The following is a 26,049-nucleotide window of genomic DNA, read 5'->3' on the forward strand; positions in this document are numbered from 1 at the left end:
ATTTAAATCATGCTTAAAATAGCTTTGATTTAAATCAAAACATCCTGATCAGACCTAGAGATAAACAGTTTGACTTCAGCCTCCCAGAGCTATCTGACCAGCATTACATTCACTTTGAAATGTAAAAGTAATTAGATAACAAGGGCAAATGGCTGCTCTCCCCTATTCATTTTCATTTTCCCCTAATAAATAAGACTTGGCAGTTGCCATAAGTGTGGCTGGATAACACAGAAGGCCCTGCACAAAGCCCGTGATTGTGTTCCAACTGAATACCTTCAGCTGACTCACAAAGGGAGGCAGGATGAGCATCTTTACACCAATGACAGTATCTCTCCACAGTATCTGTTTTTCCCCCATTTACTGGATCTAAAGTTTCAGCCTCCACGTGGGTTTCTCTGAGCTGAGAGGCTGGGGTAGGGATTCTATTTGGCTGTGATGGACACATTCTTCATTTCCAGCTGCATTCAGAGGGTTCTGATCATGCACAATCTGTACATTATCAGGAGACGGAGCCGCAGGAGCAAGGGCTGCGTCTAGACTGGAAGGATGGAGGCGGAAAGGAGCAGTGCTGGCAACGCCACCTCTGCAGTAAGTATCCCTTCTGTCAGGGCACAGCCTGCAGCACCCAGACCAGGGACCCCAGTACCAGTTGCCTCCCCACAGTCCTTAGTTCTGTGTTTTCACAGGTTGTTGGAATGGGGGTTACCAGACTTTCCAAGGTGCTGAGCACCTGCCGCTCTCACAGACTAACGTGATATTTGTGAGTGCTCAGCATTTCCAAAATGCCTATCTCACTGACTCAACTAGTTGGACTAAAATCTTAGCTCCTGTAAACCTGTTGGAATTATATCATCTGCGGGTTTGTTGCAGATGCCCCTATGTACATAGCATCTGAAGAAGTGAGGTTCTTTACCCACAAAAGCTTATGCCCAAATAAATGTTAGTCTTTAAGGTGCCACCGGACTCCTTGTTGTTTTTGTGGATACAGACTAACACGGCTACCTCCTGATACTTGATGAGATGAACTAGGATCCAGGGACATGCTTGAAGTGAAATCAAATGAGTGATACCAATCCATCATAAAATGCATATTGCAAGTCAGTTGAAATATGCAGAGTTAGAGGAAAGAGCGCTGTGAAAAATAGAACTTCATTAGACCTTCATTATACAAGGTTTCCCTTGTCCATGTGTCTGTGTAAATCTGCCCCTGCAATCCAGGGAAATTTCACTTGCTATTGAAAATCTCATATCAATAACTCTTGTACAAATTTATATTCAAACAGGCTTTTGAATTTAAGTATCTTTTCTGTTACATCCTGTGGGTGATTTAACATTTAATGCATTTTGCTAGAATATACAGTAGATCATCAACTGTAAAGTATGTGTTTAAAAATATACATTCTAACAACTTGATGAACTTTTAAAGTTCATTTACTGTTTGATTCTAACAGATCTACTTGCCTGAAATTATTTGATTTATCCCTGTGCTTCAGAGCCTGAGAAACAGGTTATTTTTTTAATAAATCTGCATTCTGCTATTGTATTTTCTTGGCGTAACATGCTTTGTTTACAATCTGTTATGAAATTACTACAAAAGTATTTCAAACACAAGCATAAAAGTGAGACTGAACCTTTTCCATGTAGTAATGAAAATGCTCTGTGTATCAAAACGTACTGTGGAAACATTAGAAATACCCATCTGACTTTGTTTATTAAGATTTTTTTGCTTTAAGTAAAAACTGTCCCAGAAAAATAAAATATAAGCAACTATCTTTTGTAAAAGAGAGGCAATGGACAATCGGTGCAGTGTACAGGGAATTTAAAAAAAATAGATGATTTTTTTTCAATTTCTAAACAAAACAAAACAATGGCATTTAATACTAAAATGTTTTTCTTCTAAATCTTCCCCATGGTAAAAAAGTAAGATAGCAGCCTTTCCACTCAGGAAGCCTGGTCGGTTCAAATAACTGTACAAACATTTTAAGGGCTTCCTATCTACATGGGGAAATTACTGACAGAACTATAATGGTATAATTATACCATTATGGCTATGTTGGTATAATGTCCCATGTAGACACGCTCTATTCCAGAATAAAAGTAACTCTGTTCCAGTATCATTACTGTGCTTTGGAAGTTCTGCTGGCCAGTTTCTCCCATATAGACAAGCCCTAACACTTTGCCTTTAATCCACAGCGTTGCCCATCCAGCACCTTTCATGAGCAATACTTCACTTCTGCAACTTAAACGAATAAATGACGCTGGGATGTTTAACTCCATTTGCTTTCTTATTTATTGATCTGTGTCTTGGCTCCTAGGAGAGAAGACCCCTGGCAAAATCTAAAACTCCTTCCAGGATACTTTGGGTCATCTTGTCTGGAATCTTGTTTTTCGCCATTGTCGGCATCAGTGTGGTGGTAATTTTCAGCTTTACCCATAGGACTACCAAGGTAAGGAATTAATTCATTATGGTTCCAGATACAAAGTTCAATTTCCTATGGGAATATATTGAAGTTGATCTGGCAGGGGGGGAGAAGAAACCTTCCACAATTTTTTTTCTTCCTCTTTTTACAATAGATCAAATACAACAAATATACAGTTAATTATAAATATCCAGGAAGTTTTGCCAGTTGCTTGAGCTCATGTTGTCAAATTCTGCCCTCAATTACACTTGGAGTCAGTAGGATTACACAGGTCAGAATTTTGTCCAAAGAATGCCTTTTACCTTGGTGAGAGCAGACATCCAATTTTTCTTAACTGTTCCTGATATTTTAATCTCTCATAATAAATGCTGCCTCCCAGCAATAACAACATAACTCTCTGTAATCCCAGTGAGAGTCTGGATGGAGGGGAATACATTTTTTCTTTCTTTTCAAGAATCTGACAGACAAAAGGTCAAGGGTAAAAAAAAAAAAAAAGAAAAATATTGATGTTTGCTCCTAGTTAAGAAATCAAATAAAAACAAGTGTGGCCAATTTCACCCTGGTCAGGACCAGATTAAGGAACCAGCACCGTAGGCCTGTGCCGAGAGCCCATCTTTTGGATTCATGTGACTACATCAGAATCTGTTTTCTTTTTGTTCTTTTCTTTCTTTGTTTTTTTTTTTAAAGTACATTTCGAGCCCTTTATGGTTACTAATAAGTGTTTGAAAACATAATCCAAGCGTGACTATCCCAAGTCATGCGTGCTTGAGTCTGCAGAGATCCTAAAAAAAACCAACTCTCAGAGGTATGTACTGTCCCACTCAGCTCAGGGAGGTGTTAACTCTAAGACCCTTTGCTCTGGAGGCCTCCCCAGCTAAGGTTTCCTTGTGTGACAGAAGAGTGCAACAGCCCCTCCCACCCGAGCAGATGCACCCCAGCTAATGGGTTTAAGTAATAGGGAATGCTTGCTGCCCCACTCTGGGAGAGAGCAGAGCTCTTGCTGTTGCTCCTGGGAAGGAGAAAAAGGTCCCGTGCCATGGCCCCTGCCTCTCTGGGAGGAGGTGGGGCTGTGGCTATGGGGGTGGAGCATGTCCTTGTTCCGAGGGCACTGATTTGCCTTCTCTGCCCTTGCCCCTCATGAAACTCTGCTGCAGTCAATGAGCTGAGATCAGGGATTAATCTGCCCCATTGTCCCTTTTAAGGTGACCTGCCAATAGCAGCCCTTAATAAATGCATTTCAGAAGCCACAGTATCACAGTAGTGTCCAAGTGTGTGGGGGGGGCTGTTTCAAGGAATGATGCACACAGCCTGGTGTGCTATTTACATCTGGGGAGAACTCGTCTGCCGGGGACGGTTACATCAAAGGAGTCTCGATATCCCATTTGTTAATAAAGGCAGTAGGTGCTTGTTCTCTTCTAAGCAGATTACATGTGTGATTACAACTTCCTGCCACTAGGAGAGCCATAGAGGGTCTGTGCACCCGCACAGTGAGCAGTGCTGGTGGGGAACAGGTGAGCAGTGAGGCACCTCCCTTCGGCATCCTCCATTTGACGGAGCTCCTTGGGAGCCTCGCTGGGATCCAGCGAATACGCTGCCCTCCATTAGGGTGAATATCTGCATGGGTGCAAGGGGCAGCCCTGGTGTAACTATCCCCTGCGTTGTCTGTCGTGGAGCTGGCCTGGCCTATGTTATGCTGCTGCTCCTTGCTCCCGCACTGGCTCCATGTTTGCTTCCAGCTGCAATTCAGGCCCTATATGGTTGGGGCCCCCTGCCGGAGACCAGCTCTCGCCCACCCCAGATAGCGCCCAGCACATGTGCTCATGCTCACATGCCCTCGGTTTGAATGGCTGGTGGAGGGCCTTTTCTCTGGAATCTGCTTGCCCCATTGCTCTGACCGAGTCTGCATTTAGCTCTGTTCATTGTTAAATAGCTCAGACTAAGAACATGTGGAAGCAAAGGTCCTGGGAGGTTAGTCTCCTAATGAGCGAAAAGTACGGCCACGTTCCCCGAAGCAAGTGGCTGAGAATGATTAGAGAGGAAAGCGGTCCTCCCTTGGGCCAGCTGATCCCCACACAGGCTCTGTAGCTGCAATCCCAACCCGTCACTCCTTGGGGCTGGGAGCGCAGCCTCTGCTCTCATTGTGTGTGTGTATGTGTGTGCTCAGCCTGTTTTGCAGATTGTGCGGCTAACGTTTCAGAATCACCAGGGCTCCCAGACGAATCAGTCGGCCTTTGTTGACAAGTCCAAGAATACTGTTACTTATCATGTAACTTCGCCAACTAACCACACAACGGTGGTCTTGTTCGACAGCAAGAATGTGAGTGCAGCAGAGCAGGAGGGCTTTGCTTGGTGTTACCACCTCTTTGAGTGAAATGGGTGACTTTGCAATTATAAGAGTCAACGTCTCAGAGAAAAGTTTCAACTAAAGTATGCCTGATCGTTGTTGGTTTGAGAGCTAGGTGCAGACAAGGGGGTGGTGATCAGCTGTTTTTTCTAACTCTCCTTTTCAGAGGCTTCAGGGAGGCAGGTATTGGCCCTTCATCCAGGCGGCCTGAGGCAGTAATACATACTGTTTAGAGCACTGACTCTGTGATGCCCCGTTCCTCCCTGCACATCAGCTGCTTTTACACAAATCCGAGAGCTGAGGTGGCTTTGGAGCTGGCTGCTGTGCTGTACTGGAAAGCCATGCAGTGCGCACTCCCACCTAAACCGCAGCTCGAGTTCCAATACTCGGAGTTCCGAGACTCTGTCCAAGATGGGGAGCTGTCCCACGTCAGTATAATGACCCCCGTTTTATCCCCTATCTTCCCTGCATCGCTGACCATGCAACAGGGAAAGGACTCTGCAGCTTGTCCTTGAGTGATGGAGACAAAGCGGTCTGCGTAGGGGACCAGGACTTTGGAACTCATGAGTTCTAATTCCAGCTTACGCAGACTCCCATTCACAATCCCAGGGACCCCACCTCCATTCCTGTTCATCATTGCCCAGTCCCACCTCCCTTCCCAGCGGTGATCACATGGCACCCCTATGGCAACTGCAGCGATTAATTGCTTGCAAAAGTATCAAAGCCCATTTAGTACTTTCCTTTCTTCTAATGCAATTTAGCAGGTGAAAGGAGGACAGCTAGCTCTACAGGCAGCTTCCAAGTGCTCCTTGGACCACAGTTGGAGAGCTACTGTTGTCTATACCACTGGTGAGCCACAGTCAGTGTCTAATAAATCTCCCCCCGCCCCATTTCCAGGGCTATGTTCATTCCTGTCGAAAGGCAGCCACTCGGGCGGCTGCTTCGCAGAACAATGCAGGACACGGAAGACTTTCTATTAAGGGTTAGCTGTAGATAAGCACTGCGTACACACGTGCTGTGTCAATGAAACATACGCTGTTCTGTGTTGTGTTTTGCACAGGGCTATGTCTGCTATAAACCCGCAGATCAAAATGCATGTTACCTGCGGAAGATGGACGATTGGGATCTTGAGAACGTGCAGATATCTTTCAATCTATCTGAGCACAGGGTGAGCAGTTACATGATTCCTGCACAGGGGTAGCTGAACCGCTGGGGGAGGAACGGACACCAGCTACCGAAAGGCTCTCTAGAATCTTGTTAAAACCCCATTGCTGGGTGGATTTGTTTTCCTAGTGAACGTTTTTATACGTTGAACCAAGGCGATGTAAGTGAAGCTAAACAGAACCACTAGCTCTTCCAGCTGTAAAGGAACTTTTTGGCATTTCTCCTTCAGAGAATAGTGCTGCTCGATTCTGCCTTGCACCGATAGCCAGGTTGGATTGTGACAGAACAGTTCAAATGACACTGGGAGGAAGTGGGCGACTGAGTTTATAGCGATTTAATATTTTTTGTACAAAACATAAGGAGGGGGGTGGAAGAGCAAGACAGTGGTGTGCCGTGGGATGTGAATAACTGGACTTTAACAAACCCCAGTCCCACTGTACTGGCTTGGCAGATTCTGTTACCTGCTAATAATAATTCTGAGGACGAAGACACAAAGGTGGTTTTGTTAGCAAATCAACAGTGAAATAAGTTTTGAGTAATGATGTATAACAACCCTCTGAACAAAATGTTAATGGATTTAATAGAGGGGAAAGCCAGATTCTGTTTCAAGAAGACAGAGGGCCCTATTTTTTGAATGTCAGAAAACAGATGCCAGGCTGTGCTGGATTTCCTTACTGCCTTGATCATGGGGGCTGCTTAACGCAGACTCATCCTTTGCTTTCCTCACCCCACTCCCTCGCTGGATAATAAGGACCATTTAGAATAAATGAACAGAGGAATGAGAGACCCCTGAGAACATCAACAAAATGCACCCAGGAAAGAGAACCCTTCAGCAGAAGCCCTCTTCTGGCTTCAAGGCCTCTGCAGGATTGTTAAATGAAACTAAAGAAAGAGTGACAGCCCCTGAGGCAGCACATCTGGTGGTCACAGCAGGCAAACAGCAGTCTGTCTTGGTTTTAGTCCTGACTCTGCCAGTCACTCAGTGTGGGGCCTCAAGGTCTCATCTGGATACTCTGGTGAGGGAGAGATTCTCACCTGTGTGTGTGTGTCAGGTTCCCCATCTGTAAGTAGGGATAGTGTGAGACTTCATTATTGTCTGGGAGGCATTGGCAGATCCTTGGGTGGAAGGCAAAGAGACATTCTCATGTGGTCTTTCCTGTTAGTTTTAAAGTGACTCTTTTCCACAGGAGGCCTCAGAGTCAATGTGGGAGACCAACATCCAAGCTCCCCTCCCCTGAGGTAGCGTCCTGGGAGGAGGGCAAGCCTCTTCCTGGGAAAACCCCTCCTGCCCCTCTCAGAAGGGTTCCACCCATCGCTCATCCTGTCCTTTCTAGCCAGAAGGAAGGTCCCTGTGAGAGGGGAGATTCCATAGAGAGGTCTCTGCTTGCCACTAGGTTAGGGATTGCTCTTAGAGGGTCTATGAAATGACACTTTCTTTCCTGTGATAAGCCATGCTGTGATATTCCTTTCAGGTCAATCAGCTGCTGCTTCAGAATAATCAAACCAAGTACTACAGAGAGTTCCTGGGGATTCTGCCGGGGAGACAAGCAAATGCCGGAAGCTTGGGGGAAGCCATCCAAACCCTGTGTGAGCAGACTTCCATCTACTGGGTCAGGAAAGGGGATGGTAAGTTAGAGGAACTGCCCTTCAAAGGAGGGGAGCAGTCATTGCTTCTGAAGTGAGGATCATGGAATCAGCTGGGAACCTGGGGAAATTATGGGCAAAGTGGGGTTCAGATATGTCCTATGTGGAGATAAGAGATACTGTGAGTGACATGAGTGCAGGTTATCACTTCTGCTGGCTTGACAGCCCTGGCATGTGAAATGGCCTCTGCCTCCCCAGACAGACACAGGGCTGTGCTAGTGCAAACTTCCCCATCCTAGCATGATAATGAGCATTAACTCTGCTGAGCTCAATTTCCAGGACCATTTGATATTGGCCACTTTGCTCAGACTTTTAACAAGGGGGCCAGCTGTGATGGCTTCTATAACATGGACAAGGGACTGTCCTAAGATCCAACTACTCCTACCTCTCTAGTCACTGCACGGCTGTTAGATGCTAACGACTTCCAGCCACATCAAGCTGGCTTGGTATTGAACTAGTGAGGAAAGGCTGCATCCCATTTCCCCTGGCTTGAGCCACTCCGCATGCCCCAGGTGGAGGAGTGGAATAAAAATAAATAATGACCATCCCAAGGAGCCACTGCACCACCTCACTGGCTTTGGCAGTTCAATAGTCACCATCTCTTCTCCCCCCTCGAAAGTGATCCATAGAAGAGCTTGTTCTGTTTTAACTGAGCTCTTCGAGGACAGAGAGCTAGGAAGACCGTTACCACAGGTTTCCCATGTTTCATTCTCCAGAGGGGCAGCATTCCTACACATGAAGGATTGCGACAGGCCAAGCTCTTCTTTCTGTGCATTTTATCTCTATCTCTTTTTTTTTTTCTTTTTTTGCAGGTCCTGGGAAGAAGCGGCTCATTTACCTATGCATTGACATCTGTTTTCCAAGCAATGTTTGCTTGTCTGTCTGCTTTTATTACCTTCCTGATTAAGCCCTGCTCCAAGGGGACTGATCTTCCCCCCCCCCCCTTCTCTTTGTACTTGAATTTAAATCCTGAAAAGCCTCTGACTTAAATAAGTTAATGTCTAAGTTATTCAGATAACTACCATATGAAAGGCTCCAACCCTGATTTCATGATGCAATTTCAGAGGTTGGGAAAGTGCCAGAAGGGTTCTAATTAAACAGGACTATTTCCAAAAACATGTTGCAGCTCTGTCAATATATATACACGTTTTATTTACAACCCTATGCCTGGGCTGTGCCCTGTAGACATGCATATAGAGTAATTACATCACATAGGGAGGAGACAGGCTCGGCTCGGGGCTGCATGTACAAGTGTTCAACAAAAAAGATTTTGTTTTGAATCAGTTAACACGGTTTTTGTCTAAAATTCCCCTGCTAAGTCTGTGCAATTGACTTAAATAAAGTGACTCCAAAATGAGGAAATGGTTGTTGCTCCTCTGCTCCCCTTTCAAAATGATTCATTCCAGCTTCCACCCGAGAGAGGCTGCTGGCGTCTTCCCCTCCACAGAGAGGAGCTTCCAAAGGCTTTCGCTGCACCCTCAGTGGTGCAGAGGCCGTATGGGGGCTCATCGAGCTGCACTGTCTCCACCTTCCCTGCACTGAAAGGGGTTGAGTAAAATGCCTCTGAGTTGGGCACCCTATTCAACTACGTTTCAGTCTGTTCCCCGAGAGAAGCGCTGGGGTGAGGAAAAGGGGGCAGTTTCCTTTTACTCTAAGGAAACGTTACAAGCAATGCTTTATTCTAACAAAGAAACGGGCATCCAAGGCTGAGTCCATTAGTCAGGGTACTTGGTGCATTAAACGGTCAGGCACTTACAAAGCAGCGCCTACCCACAGCTCCTTTATTTTCTCTCTCTCCTTAACCCTGCTCTAGTCACGCCACTGCACGTTCCAAACCACCTATCTGAAGGACGGCTCCTTTAAGAGCAGACATCCATCTATCTAGCCATCCACCAGGGGTAGCACTGCTACAGCTAACAGAAAATTCATAGGCAACCCCAACAGCTGGAGGCTTATTCAATACTGCAGAAGTCTCCATTCAAGACAGTGCCTTCCTGCCCCAACTGTGATGTAAAAATCAAGTACAAGCTGCCAGATGATGTTTACTGGTCCTCTTTGACTTGAACAAGATACAGTGTCACAAGGGCAATCTCCAGCTGCTTCCATTTCCTTTTGAAACAGTAATGGGAGATGTCATGCTGCTGACTGACTGCCAGCCCTGGAGAGTGAAGGCCTCTCTCTGTCCGCAAAGGCACTGCAGGGCCAGCTTCCCTCACAACCTGCCTCAGCCCTGAGCTGCAGGGATGCTCTGTAGCAGTAAGAGGAATTCAGTCTCCACGGCCCATCCAGTCCTTTGCCTTGCTGCTGAAACTGAACAAGGAGACCAATTAGTGCCAAATGTGCTGGATGTTCGTGGGTTTGGCTGTGCATCCACTAGGATTTGGACTGAGCGCATCAGCCTATTTCACACAGGCCCTGAACACCCATCTGCACAGAACCGCTTCCAGTTGCTAAGTACCTGAGCTGGATGTGAACAGGCAAAGTGGAGGTGAAAGGTGCTGTGTCCCACTCCCACCCACCTGAGCCACCCAGGACCCCTCTCAATTTAAGATTACTTCAGTTTTGCTTTGCTTAAAGCTGTTCTCATTCCAGGCTGAATACTGCTTCTGCTGAAGATTCAGCCGTCTCCTATCAGAGAGGGGGGTTGGTTACAAATGTATGTTCCACGTACTCTAGGTAGGATACTTGTCATGAGAAGGCAACTGAATGAGCAGTGGTCCCTTCTCTCCAACGCGTGCACGTTATCCCAAAACGCTATCATTGAAAGCGAGGCAGACGACTGCTTTCTGGTGGCCACTGTATTCCCTCTTGATCTCGCCTGTCTCCACACACCAAAGCCTGGCCAAATTATCTGAGGAGGCTGGAAAGGGAAGTGAAGAGATATTGACCACAAGGAAATGTCACACTTGTGCCTGTTTTTTCTTGCAAACATCCTTGGGAATAGGTACTGCAGTGTTCCATACAGCATGGAATACTCACAGGCAGTGCTTTGAAAATACTGAAATGGCCACACACATTTCAGGCTACCTCCTTACCACATGGAAAAACACAATGCACATTAGGCTTATATTAAAGAGACAAAGCGGGGGAGGTAGTATCTTTTATTAGACCAACTTCTGTTGGGGAGAGAGAAGCTTTCAAGCTTACACAGAGCTCTTCTTCCGGTCTAAAGGAGGTCAGGTCCAGACTTGAAGAGGAGCTCTGTATAAGCTAGAAAGCTTGTCTCTTTCACCAACAGAAGTCAGTCCAGTAACATATTACCTTACCCACCTTGTCTCTCTAATATCCTGGGGGCCAACACAGCTCCAACACCAGAGCAAACATGAGGCTTATGTCTGATTAAAACAAGATGCAATAGGTTTTATGTTTAAAAAACAAACAGGTGAAAACAGCTAAGAGAATTAGTCAACTATATGGTATAGCGGAAGAGCGTATGAGTGAGGGATCACATGCTTTGTGTGGGGGGGAGGAAGGGATCCTCCCTTCCCTTGGACCAGATGCATTTGGCATGAATGGGGAAGTCTGCTGCTTTGAAGCATTGTGAATTGGCCTCACCTCAAGCTAGAGAGGTCAACAAATCCTGTGATGCTATACAGGCCTCCCTCCCTCCCTCCCAGGCATTCTTGGGATATCTGGCCAGTGACGCATGTCTTACCGGTGACAATATACTGAGAGTCCCCAGAAAACGCGCAGTCCCACATCCAGCCACGGGAGGTTTCTCCTGGGTTGTTACTCTTAATGCTCAGCTCTGTCATTAGAGAGAAGTTTGAAGTCCTCCAGATCTTACATGTCTGGTCTGCAGAACAGGTAGCTAAGAGCCTGGGAGGGAAAGAGGGGAGAGAGACGTGTACAGGTTTACGATTTGGTACTATGCTTCTAAATGACTCACTCAGCTGGTTCTGGACTGGCAATAAACTGATGAAGCACAGCATGCTGGGGCCGGCAGTCTTCACAGGCTCCTTCCCCAACCCGGTATTAGAGGACAACGGTCGCCATCTGCCCTCCTTAATGCAAGGTAAATGGGGTAGAGAGAGAGAGAGAGACTTTCACTCACAGAGAGGTCAGTAAATCAGATCTCTGGTGTAAATGCAGCTCTGGTTCTCCCAACCGTAAAAAGGGTTGAAACTTCCCAGAGCACTTCTGAGATCATTAAGCAAAAACAGGGAAATAAGTGACAGTCCAACTGATAACTCAGCTGCCTCCTTAGCCACTCTCTCGGGCAGCTGGAATGCTGCTACGGAGCCAGCATTATGTCAACAGCTGGGGGCACAGCCAGTCCCCTGGTACCTGACTTGAAAGGACTCTTTTGTTTTAGCCACCAGTAAATAGCTACGCTGGCAAGACACTCACGTGGAATCAGGACTGAACTTGCACTGAAGGGCATAGCGGTTGTGTGCTGGAATTTTGGTCTTGGGGATTAGCTGAGTTACCTCCTCTCCAATGCCACCTGTTAAATTCCAGACATAACAATTGCCCTACGAAGAGAGAGAGACATTATTGCTGTAAGAGATCAGGAGAGATTTAAGCACCACCCCTTTTGATCTTTATATCCAAGTACTCACCACCTCCTGCTCCATGATACAGTGAACTTTGCACATCAGACACATGCACAGAAGCAAAGTGTTGATATGCAAAGGCAGGCCGACTTCTAATGCGTTGCTGCAGCAGTGACAATTCATATTCCCTTTCTCCAGCTGTACTTACCGAACTATTGACAGCTGCCATGTAACTGGCATCTGGGTCAATATGAACTGAATTGACAGAAACTTCAGGCTCTGGAATGAGTTGTTCATTGTGGTCTGTTTTCAGGTCCCAGATGTGAATGGCACCACTCTGATCACCTACAATTAGCTCAGCCTGCAACGAACAAACAAATTCTCCATAATGCTCAGAAACACCAAGTGGGGTAAATGTCTGTGTGTAGCATTCCCGAGAAAAGGTGCATCAAATGCAGCTGCCACTCTCGTTTAAGAAGTCTCGATTTTCCTATTCTATCCACTTATTCATGAATATGGCAATCCTTTAGATTTCCATCTCGCTGTACAAACGTTAACTAGTTAATCCTCGCTGCACGCTGCAAGGTAGAGAAATACTGTCCTCATGTTACAGATGGGAAACTGAGGCAGAAAGATTAAGGCCGACATTTTCACAAGTGTCCGTTAATTTTCTGCACCCACCTACAGACATCTGGAGCCTGATTTTCAGAAGCACTGAGCACCTACAACTCTAGCTGAAGTCCACTTCAGCACCTCTGAAAAATCAGGCTCTAGAGGTCCAGGTGGGCACCGAAAATTGAAGCACTCAAAATTAGTGAATACTTTTCAAACTGTGGGCCTAAATGATTTTCTCAGGGTCACAAGTCATTATAGGATTTGTTATGCTGGATCAGATCACTGGTCAATCTAGTCCCCTATTCTGTGTCCAACAGTGAGCAACAACTATTGCTTCTGAGACACATGACCACTGCCCATAATGTAATTAGCCAATGGGGCAGAGCAATAATTTCTCCCTGATATCTCCAGTGATCAGCTTCCACCCTTAGTCATGAAATTTGATTGCCCCAAATCTTAGAACAGGTCATTAGATTATCCAGGCCTCTATAAAAAAAAAAAATTATCTCCAGAACCTGAGTCCATTACATCCTGCGGCAGTGAGTTACACAGGTTGATGACACTATATGAATAAGTATTTCCTTCTCTTTGTGCTAATTTACTCTGATTTGCCCTTGAACTAATGTCCTTCTTACAGCACTGTAGTGTTCTGCTTAGCCATGTTTTCAAATGCAAAAATTGTGTACAATATTGGACACTAATATAAAACTTTCCATTTTCAAGCACTGTCACTGTACAAACAGTATTAATTAGGTGAAGGTCATCACTGATCTAATCCAAAATTCAGCTCTTGCAAAATTAAGCTTTTACAAAGCCAAACATCTTCAGGCTTTTGCACAATTAATAGAGCTGAACAATCAACAGAGAGAAATCTAAAACCATAAGACTCAACACAAAGTACTAATAACACTTCCTGGGACTGACACAGAAGCGGTCTGATATTTCACATATCTTGGCAGCATTGTAAGTATTAAAGGTGGAGCAGGTGAAGACATTAAAGCTAGAACAGCAAAAACCAAACATGCCTTTGTAACTCTAAAGCCCATCTGGAGAAACTGAAACCTTGCGCTCCAAACTAAAACTTAAATATTTGATCATCATTGTAAAGTTGATCTTACTATATGGTGCTGAAACTTGGAGATTTCTTAAGATCTACACTCCAAGTTTTCACAGTTAGTGCCCTTAGATAAATCCTCAATATCAGATGGGCAGAAAAAATTACAAGCCAAGAACTCTGGAGAAGGATGAAACAGAAACAGATAGAAGAGGAAAATACAGAACAAAAATGGAGATTATTAGTACATCCACGGAGAAAGATCTGAATAACAAAAGACAGGCATTGGATTGGAACCCCCGGGCAAGAGGCGACAAGGTAGAGACCAAGGATAACATGAAAACGCACAACAGAAGCAGAACTGAAAGCTATCAAAATGACATGGGAAGAAGCTAAGATTGAAGAAGACCAGCAACAAAGGAAGACAGCAATGAAGGCCTTATGTATTCCACATGGAACAGAGGCATAAACATAAGGAGGCCAAGGAAGTGTTTGCTTGGGGGAGGGATAGCTCAGTGGTTTGAGCCTTAGCCTGCTAAACCTAGGGTTGTGAGCTCAATCCTTGAGGGGGGCCATTGAGGGAGATGGGGGGGACAAAAAACACCACACACTGTCAGGGACAGTAGTTGGTCCTGCTAGTGAAGGCAGGGGACTGGACTCAAGGTCCCTTCCAATGCTATGAGATAGGCATATTTATATTTGTGATTTTCCCCCCTAAAATGACAATGGTTTGTTTTTCAAGACAAATAAATCTTTCATTGCAATGTTTGCAACTCAAACATTGGAGCCTTGAGCTTGTAGATATGAAATTGACTTAACATGGATGATCAAAATAGAAGTGAAATCAAATGGTCTATTTGCATTGTCTCAGCAGAGTGAAATACAAAATTTTAAGAAAAAGCCCACAAACATTTTCCTTATTGCAGGAAGATTTTAGGGGGAAATCAGCCCAATAACAGCTACAGTTTTAAACATGTTTAACGTCCAAGTCATGAGTTTTATGCCTCCACTAGCAGAAATATATAATTTTTAAACAGGATTAAAATTCAAAATCAGCCACCAAAATATCCTCGAAAGAATCCAATAGGCAATCTGAGTAAGAATGAAAAAATTCTTAGCACCTTTTTTATTTACTGCACAAGGGATGTTTTGCTTTCACAACACAGAGAGTGAAGAACATTTCCATGGAGCAGGGCGCCTGTGTCTCAGTTCAGCAGATCATCATTAACAAATAGACACCATGCACAGTACACCAAGAAGTGGATCTGCAGCAACAAATGGCAGCATTGCTTACGTAACAATCCCGCACTATGATGCTTATCCAGTAATGCCATCTAGTGCTCAGAGAAGCACTGAACAATCATAGAAGTAACTCATCTACCATACTTGCAAAAATTCACTCTTCGTGGAGACGGGTCATTATCTGGCTCAAAAGTATTATAATATCTTGGACTCTGACCACCCTTTGTAGCAACCCCAGCATCTAGTAGTTAGAGCAGAGGTTGGGCATCAAGACTAGTGGGTTCTAATCCTGTCTCTGCCTTTGATTAGCTTTGTAGTCTTCAACAAATCACCTTATTTCTGTGTCTCAGGGCTTGTCTCCACTAAACACGCTACAATGGCGCAGCTGTGCCGCTGTAGCACTTCAGTGCAGACATTACCTACAGCAACAGGAGGGGTTCTCTTGTCCATGTAGGTATTCCACCTCACAGAGAAGCGGTAGCTAGGTTGATGGAAAAATTAGTCTGTCAACCTAGTGCTATCTACCCCGGGGACTTAGGTCAGCTTGATGCCACTCAGGGGTGTGGATTTTTCACATCTCCCACCACCATAGTTAAACCAATCTAATTTTCTAGTGTAGACCAGGCTATAGTTTCTCTGCCTCAGGTGCTGGGAGGCTGCATGGTTTGTAATGCACTCTACTATCCTTCAACAGAAAGAGTGGAAGGTATTAAATTAATTACAACAGTTGGGGAACTCAGATCTTGCTGACACTAATTACCTGACTCACACAGCCAGCCAGGAAGCCCTCAGCTTTATAAACAGAGGAGAAAATATTGTCATATACAAGAGCATTTGCTGTAATAACTGCCAACATAAAATGATGTAGCACATCAGATTTTTAACAAGGAAGAGAACATCTGTAAAACCTTCCCTGATCAAGAATAGGTCTGGTAAGTGCAAAAGAGACTGCGTTTACCTGGTTGGGATGCAAGCAGACACAATTAATAGGAGCATTCACTTGGAAAATGCGTTGGCACTGAAGGTTACGTGATCTGGCAACAAAAAGAACACAAACGAGAGAAGTCAGATGAGATGAGAGTTTACACTAAGATCTTCCATTTCTTTAATTTGCTTTGTGGCCTTGAACAAGTCACCTTACTTCTGGGTCTTAGGGTTGTCTACACTTAACACTGCAGTGGTGTTTACCCACAGCAGCTGTTTGACAGCACATACCAGCACTACACAATAGCTTTGAGCAGGATGTGAAGAATCCTATTTCCAACTGAAACTTCAGAAGGGATTTTAGGGAGACACAGTGTAATTACTGTGACACAGAGACCCTTTGGCAAAAGGTCCCCTATTCTTTGTAAACAACTCTCACCTCACACCTGACGAACTCATTACATCAAACATGTCATACAGGATATTTATCCATAGTAACATGTAAGGTACCTACCGAAAGCTCATAACTTGTCTAGAGTCACAATCACTGTGAGATGTATATACAGGTAATGTTTAAGGAATAATATTGAAAATATATTTTATGGACTTGGAGCAAAACGTAGTCACCGGGGTAACAGGTATCAGTGATGGTGCATTCAGGCAGGAGCGAGTTGTCACCCAGCCATTTAGCTGGTGATGCAGTGCAAGGCTCAACTGCTTAACCTTGCCAAGACCAAGACTTTCAATGGAAAAACATCAGAGACAACTGCAATCAATCAAACTCTCTAGAAGGTAAAAAAGGAATATTATAACATGAGGTTTTCCCTGACTATGAACAGAAACAAAAAACTATTTCAGTAAAACCCAGAGAAGGGAAAGGTCCTCTGTATCCTTTCACTGAGGAGACATCGGGGAGCAGGGATGTTCTCATGAAAAATTGGATCCTATTTCTTTGTGAAACCAACTAGCTCTGCCACAGACTAAACTTAGGGGGCAAAGCCGACTTTATTAGATCGGAAAGGGACCTATTCATAAGTATAGACCCAGGCTCACACTTTATGCTTTTGTTTTGTAAACCATCTGTTTCCACCACTCTCTCGTTTCTAGTTAAATCTTTATTCTTTCTTACAGTAAAACAAAGATAGGTTTATGTAAGTGCTGTGTGGCTTACAGGAGCAGAGGTTTACGGTAAAACTGGTAAACTGGGGCACACTGCTCCTTTGCGGGCAGAGGATCTGGGATTTCTTGAGTAGCCAGTGTCAAGAGCTGGAGAGCACAGAAAAACGATTAAAAGGAACTCAGTGACTGGGATGCACCCACAGTTAACTTGCAAGACATAGCCCAGAGAAGAGTGCTTGAGTCACTGAAAGGCTGGTGGTGTGAGGGAGCTGATCCCCACCCAGGCACAGGTAAGACTCCCTCATGCTGGGGGCAGAAGGTAACAGAGTAACTCTCAATCTGGGAACCCCAAGAACTGTCACAGTTACCCAAACTGGAATTAGCCCAGAACACTAGGGTTAACACTCCTCTCTTGTTAAAGGTACTTTGGAATCTCTAATGATCAAAACTGGCCAGGACCTTCCAAATAAGGCACCTCCACGGCATCATTACTGGTTCAATATTGATTCTGGGAAAAGACCGCTACTTCCTTGTGTTCTTATGTTCTCCTGAATCCCCAGTGCAACTTCACATGGCACCTGGCATTTCCTTGGAGGTCTCCCATCCAAGTACTGACCAGTGTCAGCCTTGCTTAGCCTAGGAGATTTTCATAAGCTCAAAGCCCAAGGACGTTTATGGAAACCTCAACTCTCTTAGGAGTTTTGTCCCAAGTGGCCCAGCACAGGAAGGTGGGCTGGCATCGGCGGTTACCTCAGGTCCCATATCCTAGCCATACAGTCTTCTCCTCCCGTGTACATCCAACGACCATCTTCGTGGAATCCAACGGAAGTGATGTTCTTACTTACGCCATCATAATTAATGACAGGGTTGGGGTTATTAGAGTTCAGATCATACATTCGAATGTGCTGGTAACCTGGGCGACAGAAATATGAACACTAATAGTCTTCTATCAGAAAACTGCCAAAGCCCTATTCCACAACCTCCTTGTTTTGGGGCCACTAAAACACGGTAAAGGCAAATTTCACCATTTCACTCACCTCAGCAGTCTGCAACTCCAAAACTGCAGAAGCACTTCTCACAGGGATTATAGTGAGACATGCTCATGAAATAAATGACAGTTGGCATTTCTGAGCCAATTGTTGGTGGCCAACTGGTAATGAAAAGTGAATTATGTGCAGTAGGGCTAAATTACAACCAGGGTACTGGGGACCACCAATATCAGAGGCTGTAGAACAGTTTCCACTCTGCAGGCATGGGAAAAGGTGGGGAGAAGCCCATCAGCAAGACTCACCTGCAGCAGCAATCATGCTGCGGTCTGGGGTGATCTCCAGAGCATTTACTTGCTAGCAGCACTGGTTAAGGTTAACAAAGAGAGCAATTAGCTCTCCAGCAGAACAAAAGTGTTATCTTAAATTCACACTGCCCTTAGAAAAGTAAGGTTAACAAGGACTTTCTGACCAGTGGACCTTTCTTTAGGGATGATCCATTTTGGAAAAGGGGCACTTTAACACACTATGATGTGTCAGGAGATTTTCAAATCAAATCAAAAGAATTCTCCTGTAAAATGAGATTCAATACAGAAGCAGTAATCTAGCTCTTCATTTTGGTCCAAAAATCTGTCAGAAGGTGTATCCACTGTTGAGGAGTTAGAAAGATTTGTAGGGGAGGCCAAACATGGCGAGCATCAATGGGGCTGTTTTCTTACAGGCACAGACCAATTCCTGCTTATTAAATTTATTTGTGTATGCGCTGGGATCCGGGAGGCTACTCTTCCTTGATTGCAAAGCTCTTTTCCCAAGATGTTATATATTCATGCTTTTACTGCCTCATTTTTGCCCTTTGTCAAACACTAGTATTTATTTACCCTTTGCTGTTTCTACAGAAGCACAAAGCAGCACAGTTGGGTTTGTTTGCTTACCTCCTCATCTGTGGAGTAACAGAACGTATGATGCCATCAGGCATTTGCACTATTCTAGGAACAGTGGAGTTTTAGCTTACTGACTTTGCCTGGTCATGAGGGGGGGAGAAACTTGCCCACTTTCTGTAGGTCCTACAATTTTTTTTCTTTTTATAAAGCAAGCATGCAAACAGATAAGAAAAAATTCTCTGTGTTCCCCCTGAATCCTCTCCCCACCAAACTAATGCATAACAATGTTAGACAAGCCATTGTCTCATCATATTTTGGCATCCCATGTAGCAATTTCTGGGTTGTGGGCAGAGGGTGGAAGAGTTCCACCACTCCCCCACCAAATCTGACTGCTGTTTTAGAAAGTGTCTCTCAAACGAAACACAAAGCGTGCCTCTGGTATGGCCACACCCTAGCATTTCAGATAGCACACTGTGAATGTGTGCTGAGTGTGCAGAAAGATACACAGATAGAAGATAGCATGGTTTCCCAGCCTTAAAGAGTGTCTAACGACTGACTGAAGCCTGGGTTGAAGTTTGGGTCAAGTGTCTGATCTGGGGACTATTTCAGGGTCGGCCCATAACACAGAGGTGGTGGAGCTCTCTAAAGAGATGGGATGAGAAATACACAGGTTTGCTTAGGGAAGGGTCTTGCCAAGGCACTGCAAGAAAAGCTTCCAATGACCGTGGTCTCTGCCCCACAGGGCTGAAGCAGGGCTCAGGTCTGTCTCCACACCTGCTCTGGAGGGCGCAGTGCTGCGGGGTGCTAGGCTAGCAAACAGAACCCCATGTCGCGGGCCAACGCTGCCAGCCCCGCCGGGCAGAGGCGAGCCGGCCGGGGGCACCCTCCGTGGGAGAAGGATACAGAGTCCTGGTGCTGGACGGTCCGGGTGCAAATGCCGCTGTGCGCCTGCCAGAACCGGACCGTGTGGTCGTAGCCAGCCGTGGCCAGGATCACCGGGTCGCTGCCCACCGTGCCCTGCGCCGCGTTCATGGCTGACACCTGTGCGGGGAAGGAGCAGAGAGAGCGGTGAGACCCAGGCCCCCGTCCGCCCGGTCCAAGACCCAGGCCCCGCTCTGCCCGGTCCGAGATCCGGTCCAGGATCTGGTCCGGTCCCCCCTGGCCCGGCCCTGCCCCGCCCCGCCCCGCCCCATCCCGGCCGCACGGGGGCGCAGTCCGGGGACGCCTGGCCCGGCCCGACCCCCGGGCGCGGGCTCCCCTGCACTGCCGCCCTGGCGTGCCCATCACCGGCGCGTCGGGGCGCCCCCCGGCCCGGCCTCTCCCAGCAGGCCCCGCGGCTCCCAGCGGGGGGGGGGCAGGGCTGGAGGCAGGCGGCTGCGCTGGGGGAGGGGCCGAGGGGTGGACCCGGGCCGAGCGCCCCGGTACCTGCAAGGCCCGGCGGGAGGACCGGGCTGGAGAAAGAAAGCCGTGCCGCGGCGCACGCGCAGAGCGAGCAACACCCCTCGCCGGAGGGGATGCGCATGCACAGAGTAGCGTCGCTTGTCAGGAAAGGGACGCGCCTGCGCACAGGCATTCTCGGAGACCTGCGGGACTCGGCGGCGCATGCGCAGACCGCAATTGCCTGTCACTACCGCAACGGGGCGATACCACGTGAGGGAGGTGGGGCGAGACCATGGGAGACAACAAGCCGGGGGGGAGGTGGGAAATGGGCACTGTGCTCGTGGTGGGAAGCAGCCCCCAGTCCATGCCTTGCTGGCCCACGTGTCCCCACGAGGGGGCGCTAGAGAGAGACTCGGGCTCAGTGCGCTGCCCCTGCAGGGCTCCGCCCTGCATGGGGGGTGCCCCTTGGCAGTGCCCGGGGTGCAGTGCCCAGAGCCCTGGGGCCCTGCCCTGCCCTGGCCCGCTGCAGCAGCGCGCCAGCCCCGGGGTTCAGAAAGCCAGATGCTGCCAAGGAGAATTAGTCATAATAACGCCCGGCTCTTTCTGTCACTCCCTGGGGCTGGAGCCTTTTGGGGTCACATGCTCCAGCTTTTCTCCAAAACGTCCCTTTCCTAAAGGGAAGCGCGGGTTGTTATTCATAATAATTATTTGTATCCCCTTAGCACCTCGGAGCCCCAGCCGTGGGCCAGGGCCCACTTGTGCCAGGGGCTGTACAGACAGGGAACAAAAAGATGGTCCCTGCCCCAAAGAGCGTCCAATCTCCGTATAAGACGGGAGAGTAGAGATGGAGACAGACGGGGAGGACAAGGACACTGTAATGGTCAGCATGCTAGGCTAAGACGGGAGAGTAGAGATGGAGACAGACGGGGAGGACAAGGACCCAGTAATGGTCAGCATGCTAGGCTGTGGGCTCTTGGCTAGTCACCTGCCTTCAGGAGTTGGGGCTTTCAGAAACGTCCAGATATCTGAAGACTGGGGTGACCAGATGTCCCGCTTTTATAGGGACAGTCCTGATTTTTGAGTCTTTTTCTTATATAGGCTCCTATTACCCCCCACCCCATCCTGATTTTTCACATTTCCGAGGCAAAAATCTGTCTGGGGATTGGTCCTGCTTTGAGCAGGGGGTTGGACTAGATGACCTCCTGAGGTCCCTTCCAACCCTGATATTCTATTTCCTGTCTGGTCACCCTACTGAAGACTCATGATAAATTTGTGGGAATTGGCAAGTGCCACCTTTGCCACCCCCAGCCCTATGCAGGAGAGTGGCTTAGTTCAGATTCCGTCCAGCAGAGGGCAATGGTGCACAACCGGTTTATCACCACTGGTTCTGCATTCCTGCTGAAGGCCCAAAGGAAAGGGGTGTCTTGCACCTGCTGGCTCATCACACTAGGTACTGTTTGCTGGAGGGAGAGGATCTAGCCAACGAAGGGCACTGGCTCACCCTCTCCATGGAGCAGCCCTGGCCATTCTGCGAGCCAGGGCAGAAAACGTTTTTGAAGAAGAAAGAAAGAAAAGAAAAAAGCACCGAAGTGGCACAGCACCCCTCGGAAGCTGGTGCCCAGGGCAGCTGCCCACCTTCCCCTCCAGCTGGCCCTGGTGTCGGTTCAACTGAGGGCTTCCTAATGCCTAGAGAACAGGAAAAGGGAGTCTTTCCAGATGTCAGATGGGACTAGGCTGGTGGTGAATGAGCAAGGGCAGCAGGCAACAGCCGAGAGGCAGGCGGGGAAGCAGCCAGTGGCTGGTAAGGATCAGCGATAGCAGCACCAGCACACAGGACGTGTGCGACAGCAGCACTGGGCAGAGGAGCTCCAAGGAGACTGTGGACAGAATGGGCTCTGGACAGCTGGGCCTGGAGGCCAGGACTTGATTGCCTCGGGGAGAGTGATATAGAGCGGAGGGAGTAGCCCGGGTATGAAGCCTGGGGAATCCTACAGGGAGCTGTGACCTTTATACCCCCTACTGGCGCCCCCCAAGGGGTTGCATTAGGAAGTGTTGGGTAGATCTGTTGTACAAGGGTTGAAGTCCTTGTGTCTAGGGTATTTGCATCTGTTATTTCTTGCAGCCCTATTGAAACATTCGGTGTATTGAAATGTGTGAGTGTCACTAGGGACCCATCAGTGGTCTAGGAAGCCTTGTGCATGGTGTGCCTGTGACACTTGTGGTACACCAAGCATGGTGACAGACACCTAGCGGGGACAGGGGCATCACAACCCACACAGTAGGGGACACCTTGCAGAGGGGTCCACTACAGGGTGTTCCATAGCCCCGAGATTTCAAGGGAGAAATTAAGTGAAGAGAATGAATCCCGTGACTTAAACCTTCTTGCCGCGCTGTTATTTTCTTGTGTCCCTTGGCAGCTGCAATGCTTTTGGTGCTTCTTGCCTATGAGTACTTCTTAGCTCAATACAAAACTGAGATGCAAGTTCATGAGATGGTGCATAATTTATAGGAAGACTTGACCTTTCCCCTGCTGGTTCCATTTCCTTTTTGTAGAAGCAGAATATTTCCCCTTCACTGCAGGTGTTAAAATAAAAGCCCCTGTTTAACTCTCTCTTAAACACTCGCACCCTTGTATAATGCCTTACACCTTCTCTGATCAAAGCCCCCTACTTTACCTTGATGGTTTGAATCCAGGCTAGTAAATGTATTAACCCTGACTGAAACCACAGAGGGCAGGCTCCCCCAGCAGATGCTGACTGCACTGACGTGCTTTTAATAGTCTCCAAAAAGAAGACAGTAAAGAGAGGTTTGTGGGAGAGCTTTCAATCTCTGCATGCTACTGTCATTCATCCAGCAGGGTAGGAGTTCCCCGTAAACCTTGTATTGCTCCAGTTCTTTATTTTCCATTGGCACATATATACTGCTGATATTTAGAGCATGCTTTAAATGGGAGCAAAGAATGATAGCGCAGGCAGTGTTATGATTAACAGCTCTTTTCTTTTAAATCAGAGACGGGATATTACAACTTGGGCAAAGCCCAAGGGAAACATTAATTTATCTCGAGGGTGACTTTACTCTACTGAGGGTTTCTTGTTGACTTTCGTGTTTAAAGCATCTATACAAAACCACAATGATACAGGCAGTACAGCATTAACCGAAAATTAAAACTATATTTGGATAAAATACGTTTAGTTAATAACACAAAGGTCAAAGAGGGTTTATGAGAGGTTGGCTAATAATACTGCCAACACATGTCCACTTTAATATTTTTAATGATTTCATTCTGGCCAGGCTCACGCCCTTTGGGATTTGCTTTCTGCAGATACTCACATGGTTGAGTTTTACTAGCACAAATGTGTGTGGAAAGCACATTTCAAAATCATTTGTGCAAAGATTGGTAGAAATTACATTTTACATTCACACACACAAGTATCTGTGCTAGAACAGAGGGAGGATGGTTCAGTGGTTAGGGCATGCTGCTAGCCTTGGACTCAGGAAACCTCAGTTCAATTTCCTTTGCTGCCACAGATGTCCTGTGTGACCTTGGGCAAGTCACTTAGCTTTCAAGTTTATTTCAATGGGCGTTATACTGAAATCACAGAATACTCATAAAAGGGAGAGTTAAATAATACCAACTAGGAAGAGAGTTCATCTGGCAATTGTTATGCAAACTTTCCTTACACAGCTCTGCTGATACACTTCAGTCCTGCCCCGCTCACCCCCTGCTCTCCTGAGAAGAGATCTGTTGATCAATTCATGGTGAGTGGTTTTGTGACGTGTAGGAACTAGGACTGGACTCAGCTAATGCATTTTCACCTGTAGGGTAGACTAAAACTGGAACTTATGTCTCCAGGTGGAAAATGCTTGTGCACCATCCTGCTGGCCAGACCCGATTTAACCATCCATTTTCCATTTCAGGAACTTTATTTGCATGGGAAAGCAACAGGTGCTGTCAGCACTAATCCACCAGGTCTGGGTGCCCATAGCAGGGCTATGCTGTCTCTCCTGTATGGCCCATGGGTGACTCAGGCTACTGAGTGCTAGGACACTCTGTATCTTCTGCCTACGTATGTGCACTTTCTCTCCCGGCTCCTCATGCTCCCTGATGCACCTACCCTCCCTCTCTTGTATTTCTTTGCACAGGGGTGACTTTAGAGTTCTGCAGTCCCCTCACAAATACTCCCACCCAGCCACCCCTAATTCCTTGTCCGCCTCCCTCTCTCTGGCCATTGGGGTGGGGCAGAGACTGAGCTCCCTATCTGCCCTGCTCTGCCCTTGCTTGAAAAGTGGCAGGTCAGCTTCACCTCCTCTAGCTTCCCACACCAGAGCCTCTGGCGCTTCACAAACTGGTGGTGGATGAGGGGTGCCAAAGGGGGTCTCAGGCAGGGAGAAGGCAGATGGGGGCGGGGAGAAGGTGGTCCTGGGGAGGAAGATGGCTGGGTCCTTCCTCATGTCAGGTTGCACAAAGTCCTGCAATGCCAGCTCCAGCCCTGCTTTTGCCAATCAGATGGTATATGAGCACATGGGGGTATAAATCAGGGGACGGGGAGGCTAGTGATGGGCTGCGCATGGCTGGCCCCCCCCCCGCCCCAGCTCTGCACCAGCAATGCTAGCAAAGGGAACTCAGCGCAGGGCATGTTAACCAGAGCCCTGCAGCGCCCCACCTGCACCAGTGCACCGCAGTGCTGGAGGCACTCGTGCCCCAAAGCCCCCTGCATGCACCCCCTTGCGTGCACCCTGATACTCCCAAATACCGACCCTCCTGGATACCCCATGGAACCCACCCCTCCGCATTCACCTGATCGATCCCCCAGGCCCATCTATTGCCAGTGCCCTGCAGGCACCCGGGTGCCCCCTGCATGCACCCCGATACCCCCAGGGGCCCCGCCCCGGCCGATCCGCGGCGGGGTCCGTGTCCCTTTAAGAGCGGGGCTGGGCTGAGCCGAGCCGGCGGGGGGTGGCTCCGCTCCCCGCTGCAGGCTGATGCCGGAGCCTGGGCTGAGAGTCCCGCTCGTCTCCTGCACCAGCTCCGGGCGGGGCTTTGCTGCGGCTCCCCCCGGGCCGGGCCGGGCCGGGCCGCCCGCTGCACTTGCACGGTAGGGGCGGGTTGCATGAGGGCAGGACCCAGCGCCGTCCGCCTGGCGGGGACTGGGGGGTCAAGGGCCCGGGGGGGGCACCGGGGGAGGTGGGGCACTGCGGGGGGTACCGGGCGGGGAGACACTGGGGAGATGGGGCATTGGGGGCACCGGGCAGGGGGCACTGGCAGAGATGGGGAAATGGGGGGGGCACTGGCAGAGATGGGCACTGGGGGGGGGGCTCTGGGGAAAGAGATGGGATACTGAGTACCGGGCAGCGGGGCACTGGGCAGAGGAATGGGGTACTGGGAGCACTGGGCAGGGGGATGGGGCAGTGGGGGATGGGGCACTGAGTACTGGGCAGTGGGGCACTAGGCAGGGGGATGGGGCACTGAGTACTGGGCAGTGGGGCACTGGGCAGGGGGATGGGGCACTGGGGAGGCCCTGAGTGGGGGGCACTGGGAGGGTACCTGGCAGGGGGGCTCTGGGAGAAAGAGATGGGACACTGAGTACTGGGCAGGGGGACACTGGGGGGATGGGGCCCTGGGGGACGAGAGATGGGACACTGAGTACCAGGCAGCAGGGCACTGGGCAGTGGGATGGGGCACTGGCAGGGGGCTCTGGGGGACGGGAGATGGGACACTGAGTACCAGGCAGTGGGGCACTGGGCAGAGGGATGGGGTACTGGGGGTACCTGGCAGGGGG

At 48.1% G+C, this 26,049-nt stretch overlaps 2 protein-coding genes across 3 annotated transcripts; one reads left to right on the forward strand and one right to left on the reverse strand.

Moving 5' to 3' along the window:
- The first annotated feature begins 546 nt into the window (after positions 1-546).
- BRICD5 (BRICHOS domain containing 5) lies at positions 547-8,538 on the forward strand. The gene is made up of 6 exons (XM_024212425.3): positions 547-588; positions 2,316-2,447; positions 4,585-4,737; positions 5,825-5,932; positions 7,401-7,554; positions 8,385-8,538. The coding sequence occupies exons 1-6, from the start codon at positions 547-549 to the stop codon at positions 8,477-8,479; spliced, it is 684 nt and encodes a 227-aa protein (XP_024068193.1). The 3' UTR covers positions 8,480-8,538.
- A 1,601-nt stretch (positions 8,539-10,139) lies between these two features.
- MLST8 (MTOR associated protein, LST8 homolog) lies at positions 10,140-20,382 on the reverse strand. Of its 2 annotated transcripts, XM_024212423.3 has the most exons (9): positions 20,315-20,382; positions 19,793-19,930; positions 18,314-18,365; positions 17,773-17,935; positions 15,938-16,013; positions 12,277-12,429; positions 11,923-12,047; positions 11,228-11,391; positions 10,140-10,432 (listed from the first exon to the last, which is right to left on the reverse strand). In XM_024212423.3, exons 2-9 carry the CDS (start codon positions 19,919-19,921, stop codon positions 10,314-10,316), a joined length of 981 nt encoding a protein of 326 aa, XP_024068191.1. In that variant the 5' UTR covers positions 19,922-19,930; positions 20,315-20,382; the 3' UTR covers positions 10,140-10,313. The 2 variants fall into 2 exon arrangements, with proteins under 2 accessions (XP_024068191.1, XP_024068192.1); XM_024212424.3 differs by lacking the exons at positions 19,793-19,930; positions 20,315-20,382 and adding an exon at positions 19,664-19,767 and having other exon boundaries at positions 18,314-18,374.
- Between the last annotated feature and the right edge of the window lie 5,667 nt (positions 20,383-26,049).

Source organism: Terrapene carolina, unplaced genomic scaffold (assembly GCF_002925995.2).
Source record: "Terrapene carolina triunguis isolate 2854851 unplaced genomic scaffold, T_m_triunguis-2.0 Scaffold93, whole genome shotgun sequence".
NCBI classification, from domain to species: Eukaryota; Metazoa; Chordata; order Testudines; family Emydidae; genus Terrapene; species Terrapene triunguis.